The sequence below is a fragment of the Agelaius tricolor genome, unplaced genomic scaffold, assembly GCF_023055355.1.
Source record: "Agelaius tricolor isolate 1412-34295 unplaced genomic scaffold, bAgeTri1.0.p SCAF_5, whole genome shotgun sequence".
Lineage (NCBI taxonomy): Eukaryota > Metazoa > Chordata > Aves > Passeriformes > Icteridae > Agelaius > Agelaius tricolor.
Window position 1 is genome coordinate 51,933,323 of NW_027269265.1, and position 19,694 is coordinate 51,953,016.

A 19,694-nucleotide genomic window follows, 5' to 3' on the forward strand; every position below is an offset into this window, starting at 1 on the left:
GCGGCGGAAGGGGCGTCGCTCCCGTCGGCGGCGGAAGGGGCGTCGCTCCCGTCGGCGGCGGGGGCAGCTCTATCCGGGCTCTTGGCGCTCTCTCTTCCTTTCGCGCCGGCGGCCGCTGGAGGCGGCGGGTCCATGTGCGCTCGGCGCGGCCCCGGCCCCTGCCCTCCGCGCTGCTCCCGCCATGGACCCCAGCGGCATCATCGAGGCCCTGCGGGGCACTATGGACCCGGCGCTGCGCGAAGCCGCCGAGCGACAGCTCAACGAGGTGAGGGCGCCGCCGGGCCTGGGCCGGGGCCGCGGCGCTGGGGAGCGGGGACGAGGCCGGCCCGTGGGAGGGGGAGCGGGGCGGGGGCGGAGAGGGTCCCACCGGCCCCTGGGCCCGCTCGCCCGCCGCCGCGGCCCCTTCCCGCCGGGCGCGTCCCGCCGGCCGCAGGCCGGGCCCGGCGTGCATTGTCCCCGCACATGGCAGCGGGGCCGGGCGGGGCTGCTCGGGCGGGGGGCAGCGGCAGAAAACGGCCGAGGCCCCCCGGCCTCTCTCGGCGGGAACAAATTGCCTCCATTGTCTCCGTGCTCAGCCGGGAAAAGGGTGATCGCGGAGGGGGGTTTAAAACCGCCCTTGTGCAGGCCCTCGGTGGCTCCGCTGGACACAGCCCTGCCCGGGACCGCTGAAGCGACATCAGTCTTAGGGTGTTGAAAGCACTAACTGGGCAGCGGGGAAGGAGGCAGCGAGAGCCCCATCGCTTCGCAAGCAGTGCCGCCTGTAAGAGTGGCCTGGACTGAGTTCAGAAGCAAATCTGATGGCCTGGGCTGAGCTGAGAATCAGATCTGGCAGGCTGGCGGTGTTTGGTGTTCCAGATGCCGTGGGCCCCGGGTTCAGCAGGGCTGCCGGGGTAGGTGTGCTCCTGGGTGGATGCGGACACGTGTCCCAGGGACGGGGGCAGACAGGGTTCCCAGCCCAGGTGTGTCATCCTTGCACTGCGCGCACCTGCCAGACTCGCATGTAACATCCCAGCAGCTCCCAGTTCCAGCGACCTCGGATTTGGAAGAAGATTATATTTTTGTTCTATTTAACCTCACCTGGTAGATGAAAACTTTATTGACATGAGACAGCCACGGGGCTTGTAGACATTTGGAGAACAGAAGTGTTTTAGTGTTTAAAAAGAGGATGTCTTGGTGGAGGAGGTGAAGGATAAGTCTGCATGGCAGCTCTTGTGGTGCCTTTAGTTGGCTTTTTCCACAAACATGTTCCCTGTTGCTCTTAAGCAGACTTTAGGCCTGACAATACTCATGTAATGCAACAGATGTTCAGCAGAGCTTAGATAAAGGTGGGCCAAATGTTCTGCTGGCAGTGGAGAAAATTAAAAAAACTAAAGGTAGAGCTTCTCAGAAAATTAAAAAGTGATTCTTGCATGTTATTAAATAAGTGGCTGGCAAATAAATATTAGGTACCTTTGAAATAGATAGCTCTATAAAACTATTCAATGACTAATTGAGACTTGTATGAAGTAATTGCTTGTCTTTTCATGTACTCTGTTAAAGAGTATGTTAGTGTTTGTTATTTAAATCAAAAATGCAAAAAATATGATGGCCTATAAAGACAGTAATATCTATGAAATCTTAAGCTGGCCCCAAAATGCATTTTTTTTTTTCATATTCAATGGATGTCAATATTTATATATAGTAACTGGCTTGAAATCTATTCTAGTTCTTTTCTGCAGGTATTGAGTTGCTGAAGGTGCAGGAAATTACCATTCACTGCCGGCTGGGGTCTTCAGCAAATGGCAAACTCTTGCAGGAAGGATTGTGCTCGCTGGCCACTGGCTTTTGTTCTCACTTTAGGATCAAAACCCCATGGTCCATCGTGTACTCCACAAGTGCTAAATTGGCATAAAATCTGAATAGTTGTGCCCCTTTAAAAGGACCAGATATTACTGAACCAGTGTGTAAGAATTCTTTGTTGTGGGAAATTGAGCATCACTAATCTCTCACAGATATTTTGTGATAAAAATGTGTGCTAAACCAGAAGTCTGCAAGCACTTACACACACATTCAGCTTTATTCACATGTGTGGTCTTGGTTTTACTTAGGTTTATTGAAGTCAGCTATGCATTTTCTTGCAGGATGCTGGTCTGAATTTGTTGAATGTTAGAGCGATTCTGTTACCAGTTAATAGCTAACTACAGGTATGGGGGTCTCTTTCTCTGTAAAGGTGAGATCACAGCAGCAGTATACACTGTTCTTGCACATGGCCAGGCTGCACAGGTGTTTTTATAACTTAATAGTTGTCCTTGGTTGGCCTTTCAGTTTACTTTAATTTGTCAGAAGTGCCTCTGAACTGATGAGACTGGCTTTCAGCAGAATGGTCATTTTACCCTAGCAGAAAAGACTGTGCATCATCAGTCAGTAATTGATATTCCTGATTAGTGCAAGAGATATCAAATTAGGTGAGAGTTAACCAAGTATTTGTATCTGTCTTCACCATATCCTATCAGTCAACAAAGTTCTCCTGACTGGAGAAGGGGACTGGAGAGTATGATTCTTGATTTGTTCAGGCTCTTGTTATTTTTCCTTTGACCTTGGCTAAGTCATGAATTATTCTATGCTTTATTTCTCCTTTCACTAAGTTTTATCAGGTTATGTTGCCTGCACATAAAAGGCTGTGAGAACTTTGAGAGTTGAGATAATGATAAAAAGCAAGTATTTTGGTCTCCTTGTCCTTACTTTTCTCACTGTGAAAAGAAGTTTCAGGGAATGAGATCACTGACTCTTGTGTCTCAGCATTTTCAGCTGATGGGGTACCCTGGGGTGTTCACCCATCTCTGTCTCTGTCTCCTGTGTTTTACCAGGACTTAGAACCAGACTCTTCAATTAAGCTACTGGAGAGCAGCAGGAAGACATTGCTGCCTTTTGAAATAGTCTTTGTGCTTCATGTATAAAGAATTTCTCAGAAATTGTGATGAAAATAGGCATTTTTAACTATGCAGCTATGGAATGGCACTCTGAAAGCAATACAGAGTGTTGTTTCATCTTCTAATATCAACATATTTATAAAGGTGCAGTTGCTAGATAATACTTTCCTTGCAGGTTTTTTCTTTGTAATTCCAGGGAATTTATAACTTTACTGTGAGATGTCTTGTAAGTCTCTGAGATTCACCTCAGTGTGTGAGCAAGTAAGACATCTCTTTAGATGTCATTAAAATAAATTTAGAATTTTTGTCTCTGATAATGTTTGGGGAGAAAAAAAGTGCAGCCCCCTATAACTCATCATTTTTTTTAAGTCAGCTCAACAGAGTTTGTTTAGGAAGAGATCCTGATGCTCTACTGGGAAGTGACTTTCAGAAGTTACATTTAAGGTTTTTTGTGTCCTAATGTGAGTGACAGGGAAAGGATAAAGAGGGATTCCTGTTGGCTGGCCACCATCACCATTGATTTCACAGTGCAGTAGGGCCTGGTTCGGTGCCTTTCTCTGCCTCCTTAATAGCTACAAATGTCACAAGGATGGAATGGTTACATTAAATGATTGGATTCTTAGCTGCTGAGGGTTTTGGAGTGGAAGGTTGTCAAAGGGGAGGAGGCAAGCTTCTTCTTACATGGAGTCTTTCAGACAGGACTTTTCAAATGCTGAATGCTATGGATACTTTGGGCGAGGTTTTTATAGTGTTACCTCCAGCTTGAAATTTTTTTAACCTTTTCTAACATGGTCTGCATGTGTAACATCTACAGCTCTGTATTGTAGTGTAAGGAAAAGAACAGAGCATGAGTTTCTTGGCTTTGAATATCAGATCATGGGGTCTCTTTTGAAGTTGTTGGTGTGACATTTTACCCGAAGTACTTCGTTACTTTCACTTCCCTCCTGTTCCATCGGTACATTCTGGTGCTGCTAGATGAGGGCTGCTTTGGGTGTTTAAAGCTGCATTTGCCAGGGCTGGTCCAACACCAGGAATCCCCTTGGGGGCAGCAAGGAACCGAGGGAGCCTTGGCTCCACTGGGAAGAGGTTTCCTTCTGGGTGCAAGTTGCCCAGCACGAGGTAAAATCCGGGCAGAAAGGGCCACTTGTCACTTTCTCATGACTTAGCAAATAGTTCCTGTGTGCCTAGCCAGGCTCTGCTAGGAGCACGTTGCTTTTTCCTCAGCCAGGAGAGCAAATAGTCCTGCAAACTTGCAGACAGCCGTGAAAGGAGCAGGCAGGGATGTTTGCAGGAACTGCTAAGTGTGTGTCTATCTTTTGTTAAACTAGGTTTGCATATACATTGTAGCTGCGTAAGAGGGGGCAAAACTGGCTTGCAAAAAACCCGAGGTCAGAACGACTTCCACACCTGCTGAGTTCTTAAAAAAGAATTAAAAGAGTGCTACAGGGCAGTTTGCTGATTCAGCGTGGCCTTACAGCTCCTGACCTTACCTTTCTCTAAGAAAACAGTTTCATCTCAGTGTAATAGTTACATGCACCCTGTCCGCTATGGCCCAGATCAAAAATTGCGTGTAGATTTTTTTCCCCAAAACTTGAATGGAGGAGAAGCATTGAATTTTTCTTTTTATCTACTTTATTTTTAAAATGTTAGTCTTTATTCACATTTGTGCTACTTTGAATAGCTATATAAATAACCTGGGGTTCCAGTTCAGCAGCATTTAGTAAGTGTTGCTCATCTGTTCTGCTTTTTTGGGCAGCAGTAAAGGAGGTGCCTATTGTAGTGTGTTTGTTATGGTATGTTAGCTTCCTGATGTCTGAAAAGAATGCATGGAGATCTTTTTACCCAAGATGAAACTTGGTTTTAAGATGTAGAGGCATGCAGGCTTTGTGTGAGAGATTATTATTCCAGCATTAAAGATTAGTTTAAGTTACTGCAGTGAGTATCATTACTGGAGGAAAAGTGCTTTTCCACGTTGTAATTAACTGTTCATAGTTCACATGCCATGAACTGGTCTCTTCAGTGTTAACTTTGAACTTCTTTCCTCTTTTGGACTCTGCAGCTCTGGTGTGTGATACTTTTCTCAAAAGTCTCTTTTAGCACATGTCTAACAAAGCAAGCCTGCTAGGAAAAGCTGCAGTGTGCAAAAAGATTGTGTGTTCTGGGGCAGTGATTGGTATTAACAGACAGTGGTGCAAGGTTTGTGGTCTGATAGAACACATTCCTCAGCTAGCCAGGCTGCATAGCAAAGATTGCTCTTGGGAAAAGTCCCCGAATTCTTTGGCTCTTAGACAGCAAAGTCATACCAGTGACATGGCATGTTGGACCTTTTGTAAGGGGGAAGGATTTGAGACGAGTTTTGGTTTTGCTTTTCTTTAAATGCTGAGTTAAGTGCTAGAAAACGGACTTCTGTGACAGAACTATTTTTGAAATAATACTGTAGTTCTCTAAATGTAATGTTTACTTCTAAATGGTACATGTTAACAAGGAGCAAGAGAATAAAAGTAAAAAATTTATCAATGTCAGAGCTTTAAAGTCTTAAATTTTCTGTTCTTCATGCAGTTTAGCGTATGTGATAGTGAGTGACCATTGTGAAATCCTGATTTTAGTTCAAAACTGAACCTAAAATAGGTGTGGTTTTTAGTCTGGTTGTTATTTTAGCAGTGCAGTCAGTGAAGAGGAGCATGTTGTCCTAAGAGGCAGCCCTCTTGGGGCAATAAAATTATTAAAGATGGAAATAGCTGAAAGAGATGTGGATTCAGTATTTTTTAATGCTGTGGATACAAAAAGGCACCTATGGTGGTGTCTTGTTTTAGGTTCAGTTGTTTTTCTCCAAGTGCCAGTAAAGCATCGGATGCTCTTTTTAAGAGTGAAGCAGAGCAATGAGAGGTGATTGTAGTACGTGGTGTTTTGTCTGAGCATTCAGTACACCCTTGTGTTCATGGAACTGTCCCTGCTCATCCCTGCAGCTCAGTTTCTCTGCAATCACCTTCCTTTCAGTGCCTTGGGAAGGAGTTTGGGAGTCCTTTACATTCCAGAGAGAATGCAAGGAGGTGTGAATGTAGCTCTGTGTGACTGTAGGTCTTAACGGAGGGGATTAAGAGCAGGCTTTGATTGGCAAGTACAAGGTATTTTACTTGTATTAAAAGCACAGATTATATCTTGGCTGAATCTGCCTTGAACCACTAAAGGTGATAAAGCAGCTCATCCTCCTGCTTGGTCGGAGTCTGATGCTTCAGATGCTAATAAGGATGATACTTGTAAGATTTTTAAAAAACCAAACAGATAATGGTGTAGATGTTTCAGTTTTGTCCCCTAAAGTTTGCTGTAGTTCAAAGAACCCAATGAGAATATATTAATCCCACATACTAATAGAATTAATATTTCTAGGGAGCTTCTGTAGCCTGCTATAGGCACAGGCTCAGTCCTAGCTTTGTAAATGAAGAAAACATTCTTTGGTGTTTTATTAAATTTCAGTGTGTGGCAGTTTTGTACACTGCTGCCTATTTTTTGTTTCTTTTATGACATAAGATTTTTGAAATTTAATTTCTTTTGGTTTTCCCATTAGTTCTTTAGTAGCTCTTAAGCATTATTTCCATATTTGTTGCTGAAATGGATGGGTTTTACTCCAATAGTGGTCATTTATCATGGAAAAGGGAAAGTAATCCTTCATTTTTTAAATTATAGGATTAAATGCTTCTGCCTTTGCAAACATTGCAAATTTTCACTATAAAAAAGGTATCTGTTAAGCTGATAGCCCTTGTGGAAAGACATCAGTATGCACTTTTAAGTCCATTTTATGCAGACTAATATGACCTTATTGCAGGTGAGTTAAAGGTTATTGAAACTGAAAGCTTTCTTCAGGTTCAGGACACGTTAAAGACAGGAGCACTTCCGCTGCCATGAATGTTGAGCGTATAATTGAGTGCTGTGCTGAATTAGGGTCTGATGTCATTGGCAATGTGCTGCAGGACTCTGTGTGTCTATTAATGTTCCTTAAGGAAAGGAGCAACTTAACGGGCCTGGAGCTGTGGGGAAATCAAACCCAACTAGTAAATTTTATTTTAAATTTACTTATTCAGCCATTACTTGGCAGTTGAAGACAATTGCCTTTTTTTTATTTTTTTTTCCATGTGAAAGTGTTTTTGCTTCTTGAGGACTTGGGGAATATCAGAGGGACATGGGTCAGCAGGACGTGTGCTCATATTGCAGTGTCAGTTACTCTCAGTTCATCAAACCACACTCTGTAAATAAACATTTCAGTGGGACCAGGTGCTTCTGGGTGCTCTGGAGCCTGTGGAGTTTTAGTGCACAGGATGAATGTGTACAACCGTGTTTTAACATTTTGGGCAGATTGTTAAGTGAAGTTTGTCCTTCATTTAAAATCTGTTTTAAAGAACAGGATGTAGACAACAAGCTGCACTAACCAAACCTGAGTACCAATGTCATGTCCCAGGCTGTCCCTTTCACACTTGTTTATACTGGAACCTATTGGAGATACTTGCTCAGGAAAATGAAAATTAAAGAGAACATTCTAGTACTGTAGGAGTGAGCTGAGCAGCGTGACACACTTAGGAGGAATCTTGTCATCATTTCATACTGTCAGAAGAGTTTTTGGTCATACTAGAGGAATGGAAGGAGATGAAGTTGCTGTAGTATCTGAGGCAGCCATTTAGTTTTCATAAATAGTGTGTGTAATTTCAATGGTTTTGAAAGTAACAAGTGGGTAAGAAGTGTTTTCCTAAGAGTTCAGCAGGTTAAAATATATGGATCTATGCAGTTGTCTTTGATAGGGGAACTGCAGAGAACATAGGAAACAGCATTGACATGTAAGTGAAGGTAAAGCAGAAAAGCAAAGCTGTTTGGAAGTTGGATGAGGCAGATCAGGACTTGTCCAACAGAATGTCTCTAAGGATGAGGTCCCACAGCCTTTGTGGATAAGTGTCCCAGGCCTTGGCCTCCCTTGTGAGGTTTTTTCCCATGCATAAAAGAGGGATTTCCCACTGTAACTCATGTCCATGGACTCTTGACCTCAAGGAAAATTATGTTGGGTTTCAGTTAAGAAAAGCAGAGGTAGTTTTTAAGGATTGCAACTCACTTTTCCCAGCAAAATAAATTTATTGTCTGGAGTTCTCTGCTGTTCTTAGCTCTGGTGTGGCTCTCTGGACAGCTGCTGCAGTAGTGCATCAATGGTCCCTTGAAACTGATTTTTCAGAACGATGAAGTAGGGCTTGGACTTAGTTTTAAAACATAGTTCCCATCTGTTTCTTAGCTTATTATCTCATGAACTCATACCTTGCTAGAGGTCACTGTAAACTTGCTGTGCTTTGGTTTTTTGGGCTGTTCAGGGGCTCTTGCTTCAAGTGTTTGTGCTGAATGGGGAACATGTTTGGTGATTGTGGAAGGCTGATTCCTGTTCAGTGATTTCTTCAGCTGTTACCTTAAGCAATAGGGTTTTTCCTCACCCTTGCTGTCTTCAAAATACAGTGAGCACAAAACTTTGGAATGCTTTGGCTGATTAGCTGACTCCTGTGCAACTGGCTGAATTGCTGGTATTCTATTGATTGCATTACATCATTATAAAGATATTGTAAAACGTAATGGAAGTATTCTAAACCTTAACTTTTTTTTTTTTCTCTCTCCATAGGCTCATAAGTCAGTGAACTTTGTTTCAACTCTGCTTCAGATCACTATGTCCGAGCAACTGGATTTACCAGTGAGACAGGCAGGCAAGTTTTCAAATATTTTTGTCATTGTATCTACTCAAATGGTGCATACACACAAGTACACATGCAGATACTGTTAAAGAATTCTAATGGTTTTAATGTCAAGCACTCAGAAGTTGGGAGTTGCTCACATTACAGTCATCATAAACTTTTATCTGGCACTATTCACTGAATAAGGAAGACAGAAAGAAAAGGTGTGTCTGGCTCTTGGAGGATTCTTCCCCTTTATCCCCAGTGAACATTCCTGGGGGAAGCAGAATGGTTTATGATGCTGTTGCACTTGGTCCAAGGAGGTCATTTAAACTTGTCCTGGGAGCACTAATGTTTCTAAACATACTAAGTGGAAGAAAACAGATTATGTCTTTTGGAACCCTGCTTATTTGCACATGAGCCATCATTAAAATCGGATGTTGATTATTGACGGCTCCAAACATCACCTTAAAGTTGCTCTAAGTACTTGATAGAAGTTTTTAGTACAATACTTCAGTGAGTTTTCTGACTGGTCAGGAGGGTGTGATCTGGACTGCTTATTTGGACCTTCTGTGTAGTAAACTACTCTAAGCTGTAGCCTAAACTTAGCTTGCATTTTTATCTTGCTGCTTGTGGGTACCATTCAAATGATGACTGAAAAAGCTTACTGCTCTACAAGTGTCACATGCAGAAAGAAGTTTGAAGAAAACGTCTGAAGTTTCACCCTCCTCCACCAAACCAATTAAACCCAAAGCATCCTGTGGAGAGTGGGGATGGCTCATTCAGGGCCCAGCTTACAAACAGGGTGTGTTTGCCAAGCAATTATGGATAAATCTTTCCAAGGGCTAGCAGAAGTCTCATTACTTCAGTCTTGTAATAATCTGCTGAGTGTTTCTTGACCTCTGCAGACACTTTCAGAAACCCTCTGGTTTCTGAATCTTCAAAAGGTGCATATGGTATTTAGGAAGAGAAGTAGCTTTATGGACTTTTATGTAGAATTAGATTAACAGTAACTTTGTTACCAGTTTGCCATTTTAGATTTCCTGTTGCATGTTGAAGGTACTTTTCCAAGTGCTGTGTTTTATATTCTGCCACACAAGCCGTTTGGATTTGGTTGTCAAATGGTAAATGCAGGGTTTGTTCCAGGAGCCTGATTGCTACAAATTGCTGTAGCCCATAACCTGGGTATAAAGGAGCTCTGTTTCTCTTGCATTCATTCCTGTATCACTAACTTAGATTTTTTTTTTTAGCTTACAAGGGCTGTTTTAGGTTGTCATTAGTATTGATCAGCTTTTCTTTTTCAGTTTTAATGGAAATATTGAGAAAATCATTATAACGGATTTATCAGAAGTGTGTTGCTAAATAGTTCCACAGCTACTTACCTGAATCACAGCTAAAAGCAATACCTGTAGTACTTTTATATTAAGTGGGTGAAAGAGTATCAGTTTTGTAAATTATTGGGTTAATAACTTGCATGGTTTATGTATTTTGATTCTCCTACTTAGGAAGGGACAATGATTTTGTAATTTTGGTCAGTTTTGTTCTAAAAAATATTTGCTTGCAAGATGTGTGTTTGTTTTGTGCTTGGAATAGCTGCCAGCTGATTTGGCACTCTTGTTTCACAGGGGTTATCTACTTGAAAAATATGATAACCCAGTATTGGCCGGACCGTGAAAGTGCTCCAGGGGAGATCCCACCGTACTCCATCCCAGAAGAGGACAGACACTGCATCCGTGAGAACATTGTAGAAGCCATCATCCACTCTCCTGAGCTGATCAGGTGCACACTTTCAGCCTCTGTGTCAATTGCCTGTGGATTCTGACTCTTGGGTTTCTGTCTTTTTATATTTTTCCCCCAGCCAAGATCACCCACGTGCGAAGCATCATTGTCACACACTGTGTATCCTAAACATAGAATTAATCTAGATGGAAAAACAATTTTCAGCTTGTGTAACATGTAGAAATTTGTAGAATATTAAGCAGAAACTAAACCTAAACCTTGTAAACAAAAAGGAAGTCTAAGTATGGACAGTATTTGCTGCTTCAACACTACAAGAATGTTATTAAAATACTAGTAGTACCTTTTTTGATTGTTGTGCCTTTGATTTCCAGAGTGCAGCTTACTACTTGCATTCACCACATTATCAAGTACGATTATCCAAGCCGCTGGACTGCAGTTGTGGAGAAAATTGGATTTTATCTTCAGTCTGACAATAGTGCTTGTTGGCTTGGAATTCTTCTCTGTCTTTATCAACTTGTGAAAAACTATGAGTAAGTTCTTTCTCCATATAAACCAGCAAAATCAATACATTGGTGTCTATTTTTTGTACTCTGTGTATATTGTAACCATGTAGAATTGTTTATGGGACTGCACAAAGGTGATGGAAATGTAATCTTAGAAAGTATTCTTGGCTACTTGCTGTGCTAATGCTGGCTCATGTATCTTAACTAAAAATGACAAAAACTGCCTTCATTAAAAGTTTGAATTCAGAAAAAAAGGGTGTTTTAAAACCTTAGTGTGGTAGTTATTTTTACAGATTGATAGCAGTAAGAAAGTCTGCTCAAAATCATGACTTTTGCAGGAATTTATTATTTAAATCAGGTTTAAACTTTTAAACAATTGGTACTCTAGTACTTGGTGACAGTAACCATAGAAAGGTTTCAAAGTGTGAAATCTGGAATGCTGGGAGCTCAGAATTAGTTAACTGACTTTGGTATGATCACTTGGGTGATCAGAGAAAAGGACAATCCTGGAGTTGGGGAATTGTAGCAGGAACTGATGGAATCCACAACTTACTCTTTCAAAGCATTGGAATGCATAACATTTCTGTTTCAGGTTCTTGGTTTAAAATGTTGCATGGAAAAATTTCCATCTAATTTAATGTTTTTTACGTCAGTCAGTGTTAAACAGTGAATGCCAGTTTCTCAAAAATACTTTTACAGGAATGCCATAAAAATCTTTGTAATCCCAAGTGGGAGTTTTCTTGGTGGCTGGAAATCGTAAGTTCTGCTAGGAAAGGAAAACAAAAAATTTCTCACTTGATTTTCAGCTTAAAGATCTTTAACCAAATATCCCAGCAGATCTGGGAGCTGTAAATGAAGAAGTGAATTCTGATGATAGAAATAAATGCGTGTTTAGGGATCTGAGTGCAGTCTCACTGTGTGATAAGTGTGTCTGTAGTCTCAGCTGATCAAACACTTCAGCTGAGGCCAGGAGCTGCTCCTGCTAGCTCAGCTTTCTGGTGGAGTCAGCAAGGGTGAGATTCATGTCACCAATCATGTAGGAATGTGCACATTTCAGTGTTTCAGTCAGTTTAGTGAGACACAAATCTGTGTGATGTTATTACTTTGATCAAATTTCTACTGCCTGAGATGTAGGAATATTTAAGTTTTGATTTTTTTTTTTCCTTAACATAGGACATAAATATCTTGGAGTTTTTCACTTTTTTTCCCTTTCAATTCAACCAGCAAGATCAAATGGCTGCTTTTTGCATAGTAATTTTTTTCTAGTGTTTTTCATTTTTCTTGTGAAAATTAGAAATAGGATTTTTCTGAGCAACATTTTATTTTAATGTTTGGGTTTCTGGTTCAGAAAATGCATGAAGACTGTATTATTGAACAGGATTTTGGAGCTCAGTATTTTGTAGTAATTCTTACAGAACATGCCATCTGGCAGCAGACTGAGTAGTTATTTTTTGGTTATATTTTGAAAATTTCCACTGTTGAGGAAGCTGAGTATTGATATTTAATATTAGTGAAAAGTCCACAAAAATGTGTTTGAAAAACAAACCAAACCAAAGCTCAATCCTGTAACCCAGATATCTCCCACGGGAGTCCAAGAGTCTGACAAGTGTTGATTGCTGAATCAAGAAACAAATGTGCAATCACAAAATGATATTTTACCTTGTTATTGTCATCACCAGTATAGAAAAGATCCTGCTCTGCTGTGATAAATCTTGAATCAGTTGGGAGTTTCTTGTGTATAAATTAAAATCTGGGGCAGAGATTTCAAAAAGTGGCTTTGCTTCCTTTCAGGAATGTAGAAGTGTTGGAGAAAGGAAGTGGAGCCTTGTTTTCAGCATGGGCAAGCTGGGGGGCTGTCCCTAGCATAGAAGGTCTGAGGTTTTACTTCAAGGGTGGTTGCCTGCTCAGAGTCTGCCCCACAGCCTAGAATCCCATCCTCTTTATCAGATTATTGCCTTTGGGCAAATTAAATGGTGAGATGTGAGAGCCATCAGTGCCAGGCTGTGAGAGGCTCCTCAGTTTGCTTTATCCAGTGTCAGTGAAGCAATGTAGCTTCTGCAAATATTTTGAGAAACTGTGCACTCTGATTAATGTATTTCTTATCTGTTACACCATCTGGCTATGGCTTTGTTTCCGATTCTGTCACAGGAACTGGCTGGGGGTTCTTTTTAAGTGACAGGTTGTTATGAGCTGTCATATAACCTACTTGTGCCTACACTGGGGCAAGGTGAGCTGTTTCAATTCAAAGCCACCTGAAACAACTACAAAACTGGTTTTGTTCTTCTCTAAAGGTACAAGAAACCAGAGGAGCGGAGTCCCTTGATAGCTGCAATGCAACATTTTCTGCCAGTCCTGAAGGACAGCTTCATTCAGCTCCTGAATGATCCTTCAGACCAGTCTGTCCTCATCCAGAAACAGATCTTCAAAATATTTTATGCCCTTGTCCAGGTAAATAAACATTGTATATACTTGAACAATAATTGAAAGCATTATGCTTTTCCTTAAAATAGTGAATGACAGAAATATTGCAGTATTAGATTACATCTGAATCATTTTCTCTACTACTCAGCTCCATGAATCACAAGTTTCTGATTGTCTTGTGCTTTTACTTTTGAGCAGTGCTATTCTTGTTGGCATTAGATAAAAGTTACACTTGCCATCCTCTAAGGTAGGGTGTTTGCTGAAAACCAGTTAGAAAATGAGTTTTCTAAGGACAGATTGTGGAGGCCAGCCTACAGAGAATTACCAGTGTAAATATAGCAGTTTGGAATGGAACTGCTGTTAAATGCTTCAGAAAGTAGAGTAACATCCATTTAAGTGGCATTTTAGCATTGCATAAGGACAATGAATTAGAGCAAAGACCTCTAGCACCTTTGAGGATATTTAGGATATAGGTTAGATGGTGTTGAGTTCTTTAGCCTGGTTTTTCAGGTAAATTTCTACTTTTGTGGTGTAGGGAAGAATTTGAAAGCTAAAATTTAAACTGTAAAAGTAACATAAATTTATTATAAAGCAGTTAAAAATAATTTCTTCTTTGGTTTTTTTTTTTTTAACCAGTACACATTACCTTTGGAGTTGATAAATCAGCAAAACCTGGCTGAGTGGATAGAAATCCTGAAGACTGTTGTTGATAGGGATGTACCAGCTGTAAGTGGCTTTTGGCTATTTATGTCTTTAAGTTTAAGTATTTTTCATTCACTAGACTGCTATTTCTGCATTCTTTTTTTCTCTACAGATGCCAAGAAAATAATAAATAAAAAAGCTTAGGCTATATGGGGAGTTTCAAACAGACTAAACAAATTTTAAAAATATGTAGCTTGTATGCAAGTTCTATTCTTAAATTATAGCGAAACTTATTTTGGCTTCTTGTTTCAAAAATTTATTGATCATTTAGGCATATTTTCATGGGATTTATTTTTAGATATGCTCTGCTTCATACTTCTATTAAGCTAGAAGTTCAAATGGCAGGTTAAAAGCAAGATATACTGTGAAGTTGTTCTAATTACATATAATTTGAACTCTTTGTGAATAATTGGTAAATAATGTCTTTTTTTTTTTTCCTAAAGGAAACCCTTCAGGTTGATGAAGATGATAGACCTGAGTTGCCTTGGTGGAAATGCAAGAAGTGGGCTTTGCATATCTTAGCTAGGCTCTTTGAGAGGTATTTTCTCTTCCATTATTATTTTTAAAAAATCTCTAAGCAAACATTCAAGTCAGTAATATTGCTGCAGCCTTTAGTTTACATACTTGCTTCTAATTCTAGGTATGGAAGCCCTGGGAATGTTTCCAAGGAGTACAATGAGTTTGCTGAAGTTTTTTTGAAGGCCTTCGCTGTTGGTGTTCAGCAAGTAAGAAACACTGAGTGTGGGGGGAGTGCTAGGATAAGTTTAGAGTTATCCCTGATTGCTTATTTCATTATTTGCTGAAAAGCCTTCTTGCTCCTATTCACAGGTTTTTTTTCAAGCACATTGGTGTGGAAAGCAGTGGTGTCTGTGGGCTAAAAAAAATTTGCCACATATCACAATCCACTTTGCACTTACAAGCCCTCAGATGAGCTTCAGACAAATGCTACCAATTTTTTTCCTTTCTGAAAGAGATGCATATATGGTGGTGTAGTTGACCTTCAGAACTATCTTTTATCTCTGATACAGGTTATTTTTACTTAAAGTCTGTAAATGCTAAATTTTCAGCCTTCTGCAAAAGCCTGATCAAGCAGAGGCTCTCTTATAGACAGGTAATTCTGATGTTCCCTTTCCACTCATCTCCCTGTTTTGGGGGTGCCACCTGTGCTGTGTTTTACAATCTGCTGTATGCAAATAATATTTGGATTAATTAAAAACTTCAGGTATGTTTTTATAAAATTATCTCCTATTTGTTTCATAAATACCTTTATTTTAAGGTGATTAAAATATAAATATATATAAAGTATAGAATAGACTATTGATTTATGAAAATCTCACAGTGCAGAATGTTTTCTTCAAAGCCTTTGAGTCAGACAGACAGTTCTTGGTTCAGTTTCAGTTCTCTTAATTTCTAATGAAATTATAATGAATTACAGGACTTTTAAAGAGGAAATGTACAGAAAGTGTCTCATAAATCCATGCATTTTGAAGGTTGGCCAAAGTATGGAAAGCATTTTTCACATGGAGTGTGAGGCAATATATCCCAATTTCTGCTCAGGGAAGTGGTGTCAGCTGTGCTTCCTGAGGTGCTCACCTGTCACCTCTAGGTGACATTAGACAGATAATTATTGCATGTTCTTTAAGGCCTTACTGGTTGCTTTGCACTTCCAAGAGAAAATCAAGTTCTGACAAAGGGCTATGGCCAGTAGTCTTTGAAAAGATAATTTTAACAGTTTGACAAAATGCTCGTTTTTCTTTACATTCTCTTTGAATCAATTTTGATCCTTATTGTTATTGCAGCTAGAAAGCTCCTAAGAATTCAGGTATTTGAAGAAAACTGCTAAAAAAATCAATATTTGGCAGGCTTAGTTTGTTCCTAAACAATAATGTAACTTGTTTAGGAAGACAGACTATGTTAAGGTCCTGCCTTCCATTTTTCTGCAGGAGATAGCTCTTGGGCCTCTGCTCAGGACATGGAATCTGCCAAACAAATGTTGTGGAAGATTTTTGAGCAGGATATATTTCTTCACAGAAATTGTAAATCTTTGAATTACTGAACAATATAAATTTGGATAATGTTTCATGGAGTTCTCTTTACTCTCCCAAGTGTTTGCACCCTTTTAATAAAGGAGTAATAGATAAATATAAGGCATAAGACTACAGGTGGTTCAAGTATAAACTTGAAATGTATTGCTAATATTATTGTCATAATTACTTCTCATTGATTAGCCCCCTCCAAAAAGAAAAAAAAATCCTGTACATTCAGCATTCACTTTAGCTAAACTTTCTTAGTTTGTCCAAACCAAGCTAAGGTGCCTGACTGGAATACCCTGAATTTATCCCTTCTGTTAGCAGCTGTTTTGCTCAAGACACTTCTCAGGAGCCAGAACTAAGCCCTGGATGGACACTGCTGCCTTGTAGTTCCTTGGCACTGTTACAGAATTTTACTTTATTTGCCCCAGAGTGTCCATGCTGTTTTTCCTCACTGCAGTTCTTAAAAATGTTCTTAATTTTTTAATATCTTTACCTACTACATCTGAATAATGAAAATACATGCATCTTCTTGGATAGTCCTAAAAAGCCCTGCAAGTTTGATCTTTTGCTCTCTTCTTTTCTATCCTAACTCAATGCCTAATGCCACAAAACCTTGTACTCAGGTGTTGGTACCAAGTAATTTCTCTGTAAATCCTGAAGGTTTTTAAACACGAGCAGTTCAAACTTTGGGAAGTGATAAAGCATCTAGAGCATAAAACTGTTTGTAAAGCTGTGAATATTTTGATGAACGAGTGTATCCTCCTTAAACTGAAGTACAAAGCAATTCCTTTGGGGAAAACACTTCAGTCTTTGTGTAATCAATGGTATCAACAGCATTCATTTTCAAAATAATGAATCTTGTTTTCCCTAGATTTTTATTTTGGTAGTATTACAGATTGATCAATATCTTTCCAGCTCCTTTGGGTTGGGATTTTTTAAAAAATGCTTCTTTTGTGTGAAGACTGAAATGAAATCCTGGCAATGGAATTTGCCATTTCTCTCCAGTTAGTCACGCTGCTTCTGAAGGTGCAGTGTTTCTACTGACCTGGATTGGGCTACAGGGAATTCCCTTTGCATTACCTGTGCAAACCTCTCCTGTGAGCTGGAATTTAATTACTAGTCATGGTCCCATGTCCTTTTCATGACCTTACTTGTGGAGAGCCATGGACTTGAACACAGGTGGATCCCTGTGAAGGAGTTCTGGATGCCACTGCAGAAGAGTTTAGGCCAGAAAGCCAAACCAAGGGAGTGACTGGCTGCTGGATCACTCCACACACAGATATTGCTCACAGCTCTGTGAGGCAGCAGAGGCACAAATCAGACTGTGAGTGTAGAGTGTTCTGATCCAGTGGCTGGGTGGGAATTTCTGCCCCCAAAGAGTGAAGATGGAAAAATAAACCTCAGAGGCAGAGGGCAAAGCCCCCTGGGGTGTGTTGGTGGTGAATTAGCACGTATGGTTTGTGTTATTAAAGGATGGTATTTTTAAAAGATGTGCAAGCATCCAGTATGAGCTGCAAATTGTCTTATAAAATTAACAATGACATTTGGTAGAAGGCTTAGTCAGTACCCATTTTAGCCTAATGAATAAATGGGGGTTTTGTTCAGTTTTGAGGGGTTCTTATGTAGGCTTGTGAGGGAGGGTAGAACTGTGGTGAAAATGGGCTGTGCTCAGTATAAGACACTGATGAGATCTGATTTCTCTAGGTGTTGCTGAAGGTGCTGTATCAATACAAGGAAAAGCAGTACATGGCTCCTAGAGTTCTGCAGCAAACACTAAATTACATCAATCAAGGAGTGTCTCATGCAGTCACCTGGAGGAATCTGAAACCTCATATTCAAGTAAGCCATTTTTGGGGTTTAATACTTAGATGACTCAGGAGTACATTAGTCAGTCTACTGTAGAGTGTTTCCAGCCTTGCTACAATTCACATTTTAGGCACTTCTCTTATAAATTGCTGGTGGAAAGAGTTTAAGCCAGTTTAATGAAGGTTACCTTGAAACATGAGCAAAGCCACTAATTTATTGCTGTCTCTCCTTTGTGCTTTAATTTATTGAAGATTACAGTCTAACACAGCCTATTTGGAGATGGTGTTAGCTGCTGAATTTATGGCATTAAATCATTTCCACATTCCATTATCCAAAGCCAATCTAGTATCTTGTGTTGTATTGTAACTCTGCCTAAACACAAAAGATGTGCTTCTTTGTAAAGTGCCACATAAATCCACTCTAAATCCAAATAGTTTTAGAATGTTACCGACAGGATGGAGAAAATCTATAAAATACAGGACAGAATACAGAGATTGATTTAGTAGTGCTAACCTGCTTTCAATCTCTTTCTATCCCAGGGAATCATCCAAGATGTTATTTTCCCATTGATGTGCTATACAGATGCTGATGAAGAGCTTTGGCAAGAAGATCCATATGAATATATCCGCATGAAATTTGGTGAGCCTTTGAAATCTACTCATGTTAAAAAATTATTTCATGCAAAGGATGGGATTTTATGGGGTGTTTTTGTGAAAACAGGTGGATTTAATCTTAAAAAAAAAAAAAGAAAAAAGAGAGAAACACAGTATATTAACCAAATAGAAGTTGGACATATTGGTGGAAAGTAGAGAGGATACAGCAGTCAGCAGTGGCACAGGAGTTTGTGCATTTGTGAAAGTATTTCATTTACAGTTACAAAGTTTTTGCAAGTCAAACAGTCCTGGTCTTGCTAGCAACAACTGCATAAATTTAATGTCATTTAAAGGTTATGCAGCTAATATTTCAGGCCCTGGATTTCTTACGGAATTTCACCCATGGCACAGTTCAGAGCAGATTTACCCCAGTAGTAAATGACACATTATGGAGTAAGCCTGGCATTCCAGACTTGTCCCGTTTCATCTCCTGTGCTCTGCTACTTTGTTGGTTGGGGTTTACTCTTAGTCTGTGCAGTCCTCTGAGGCTGGGAACAAACAAAAATACTTCAGACTCCCTGAACAATTTCTTCCCTTCACTAGGAATGTTTATGTTTAGAACAAGGAATCTTGAGGGGTTTGGGAGTTTTTATCCCTCAGGTCAGAGCATACCTGTAAACACTACAGGTATTGCACAAGGCTTTGATAATCCTCTTCTGCAGAGAAATGAGAAACAGCATTTTTTAACCCAATTAATTCTGTGTGCTGGCCTGTAGAGCAAATAACATCCATGTCAAAACTTGACTGTTTTGTCTGCTTCTACTGTTGAAAAAGATTTATCTTAAAAATAAGAGACATAGAACTTCAAATTAGACATGTAGAGGCAGTCATCATGAAAAACATGAAACATATGTATCCAACCACCTGCTACTCTTTAGTCTTGGAATATCTCTAGCAAGAAAGCATGATTAACCACACCTGAAGGCTGCTCTTTTTTTTCATATTAAATACATTAGGATCATGAACTGTAGTAAAGGACTGGTATTTAAAACTGTTACAATGTTATTTAACAGATGTATTTGAAGACTTCATTTCTCCAACAACTGCTGCTCAGACATTATTGTTTACATCGTGTAGTAAAAGGAAAGAGGTAAGTTGTTCAAGGATTATACTGAAATACCACCAGCTAAATTCAGTTTATTTGCTGAAAGGGCTATTAATAAAATTTTTACTTTTCTGCTCTCATATTTGAAATTCCAAATTTATTTTACACTGGTCTATTTATGGTTTTTTG

General features: G+C 39.9%; 1 protein-coding gene across 1 annotated transcript in view; it reads left to right on the plus strand.

The window, feature by feature from the left end:
• Positions 1-32: 32 nt before the first annotated feature.
• Positions 33-19,694, plus strand: part of IPO7 (importin 7) — a 34,483-nt gene continuing 14,821 nt past the window's right edge. Inside the window, exons 1-11 of the mRNA XM_071427951.1 lie at positions 33-265; positions 8,554-8,635; positions 10,228-10,381; positions 10,714-10,872; positions 13,137-13,293; positions 13,903-13,992; positions 14,412-14,506; positions 14,609-14,693; positions 17,706-17,840; positions 18,347-18,446; positions 19,474-19,550. Coding sequence (XP_071284052.1) covers positions 182-265; positions 8,554-8,635; positions 10,228-10,381; positions 10,714-10,872; positions 13,137-13,293; positions 13,903-13,992; positions 14,412-14,506; positions 14,609-14,693; positions 17,706-17,840; positions 18,347-18,446; positions 19,474-19,550 — 1,218 coding nt within the window. The 5' untranslated portion in view covers positions 33-181. The remainder of the gene's footprint in view (positions 266-8,553; positions 8,636-10,227; positions 10,382-10,713; positions 10,873-13,136; positions 13,294-13,902; positions 13,993-14,411; positions 14,507-14,608; positions 14,694-17,705; positions 17,841-18,346; positions 18,447-19,473; positions 19,551-19,694) is intronic.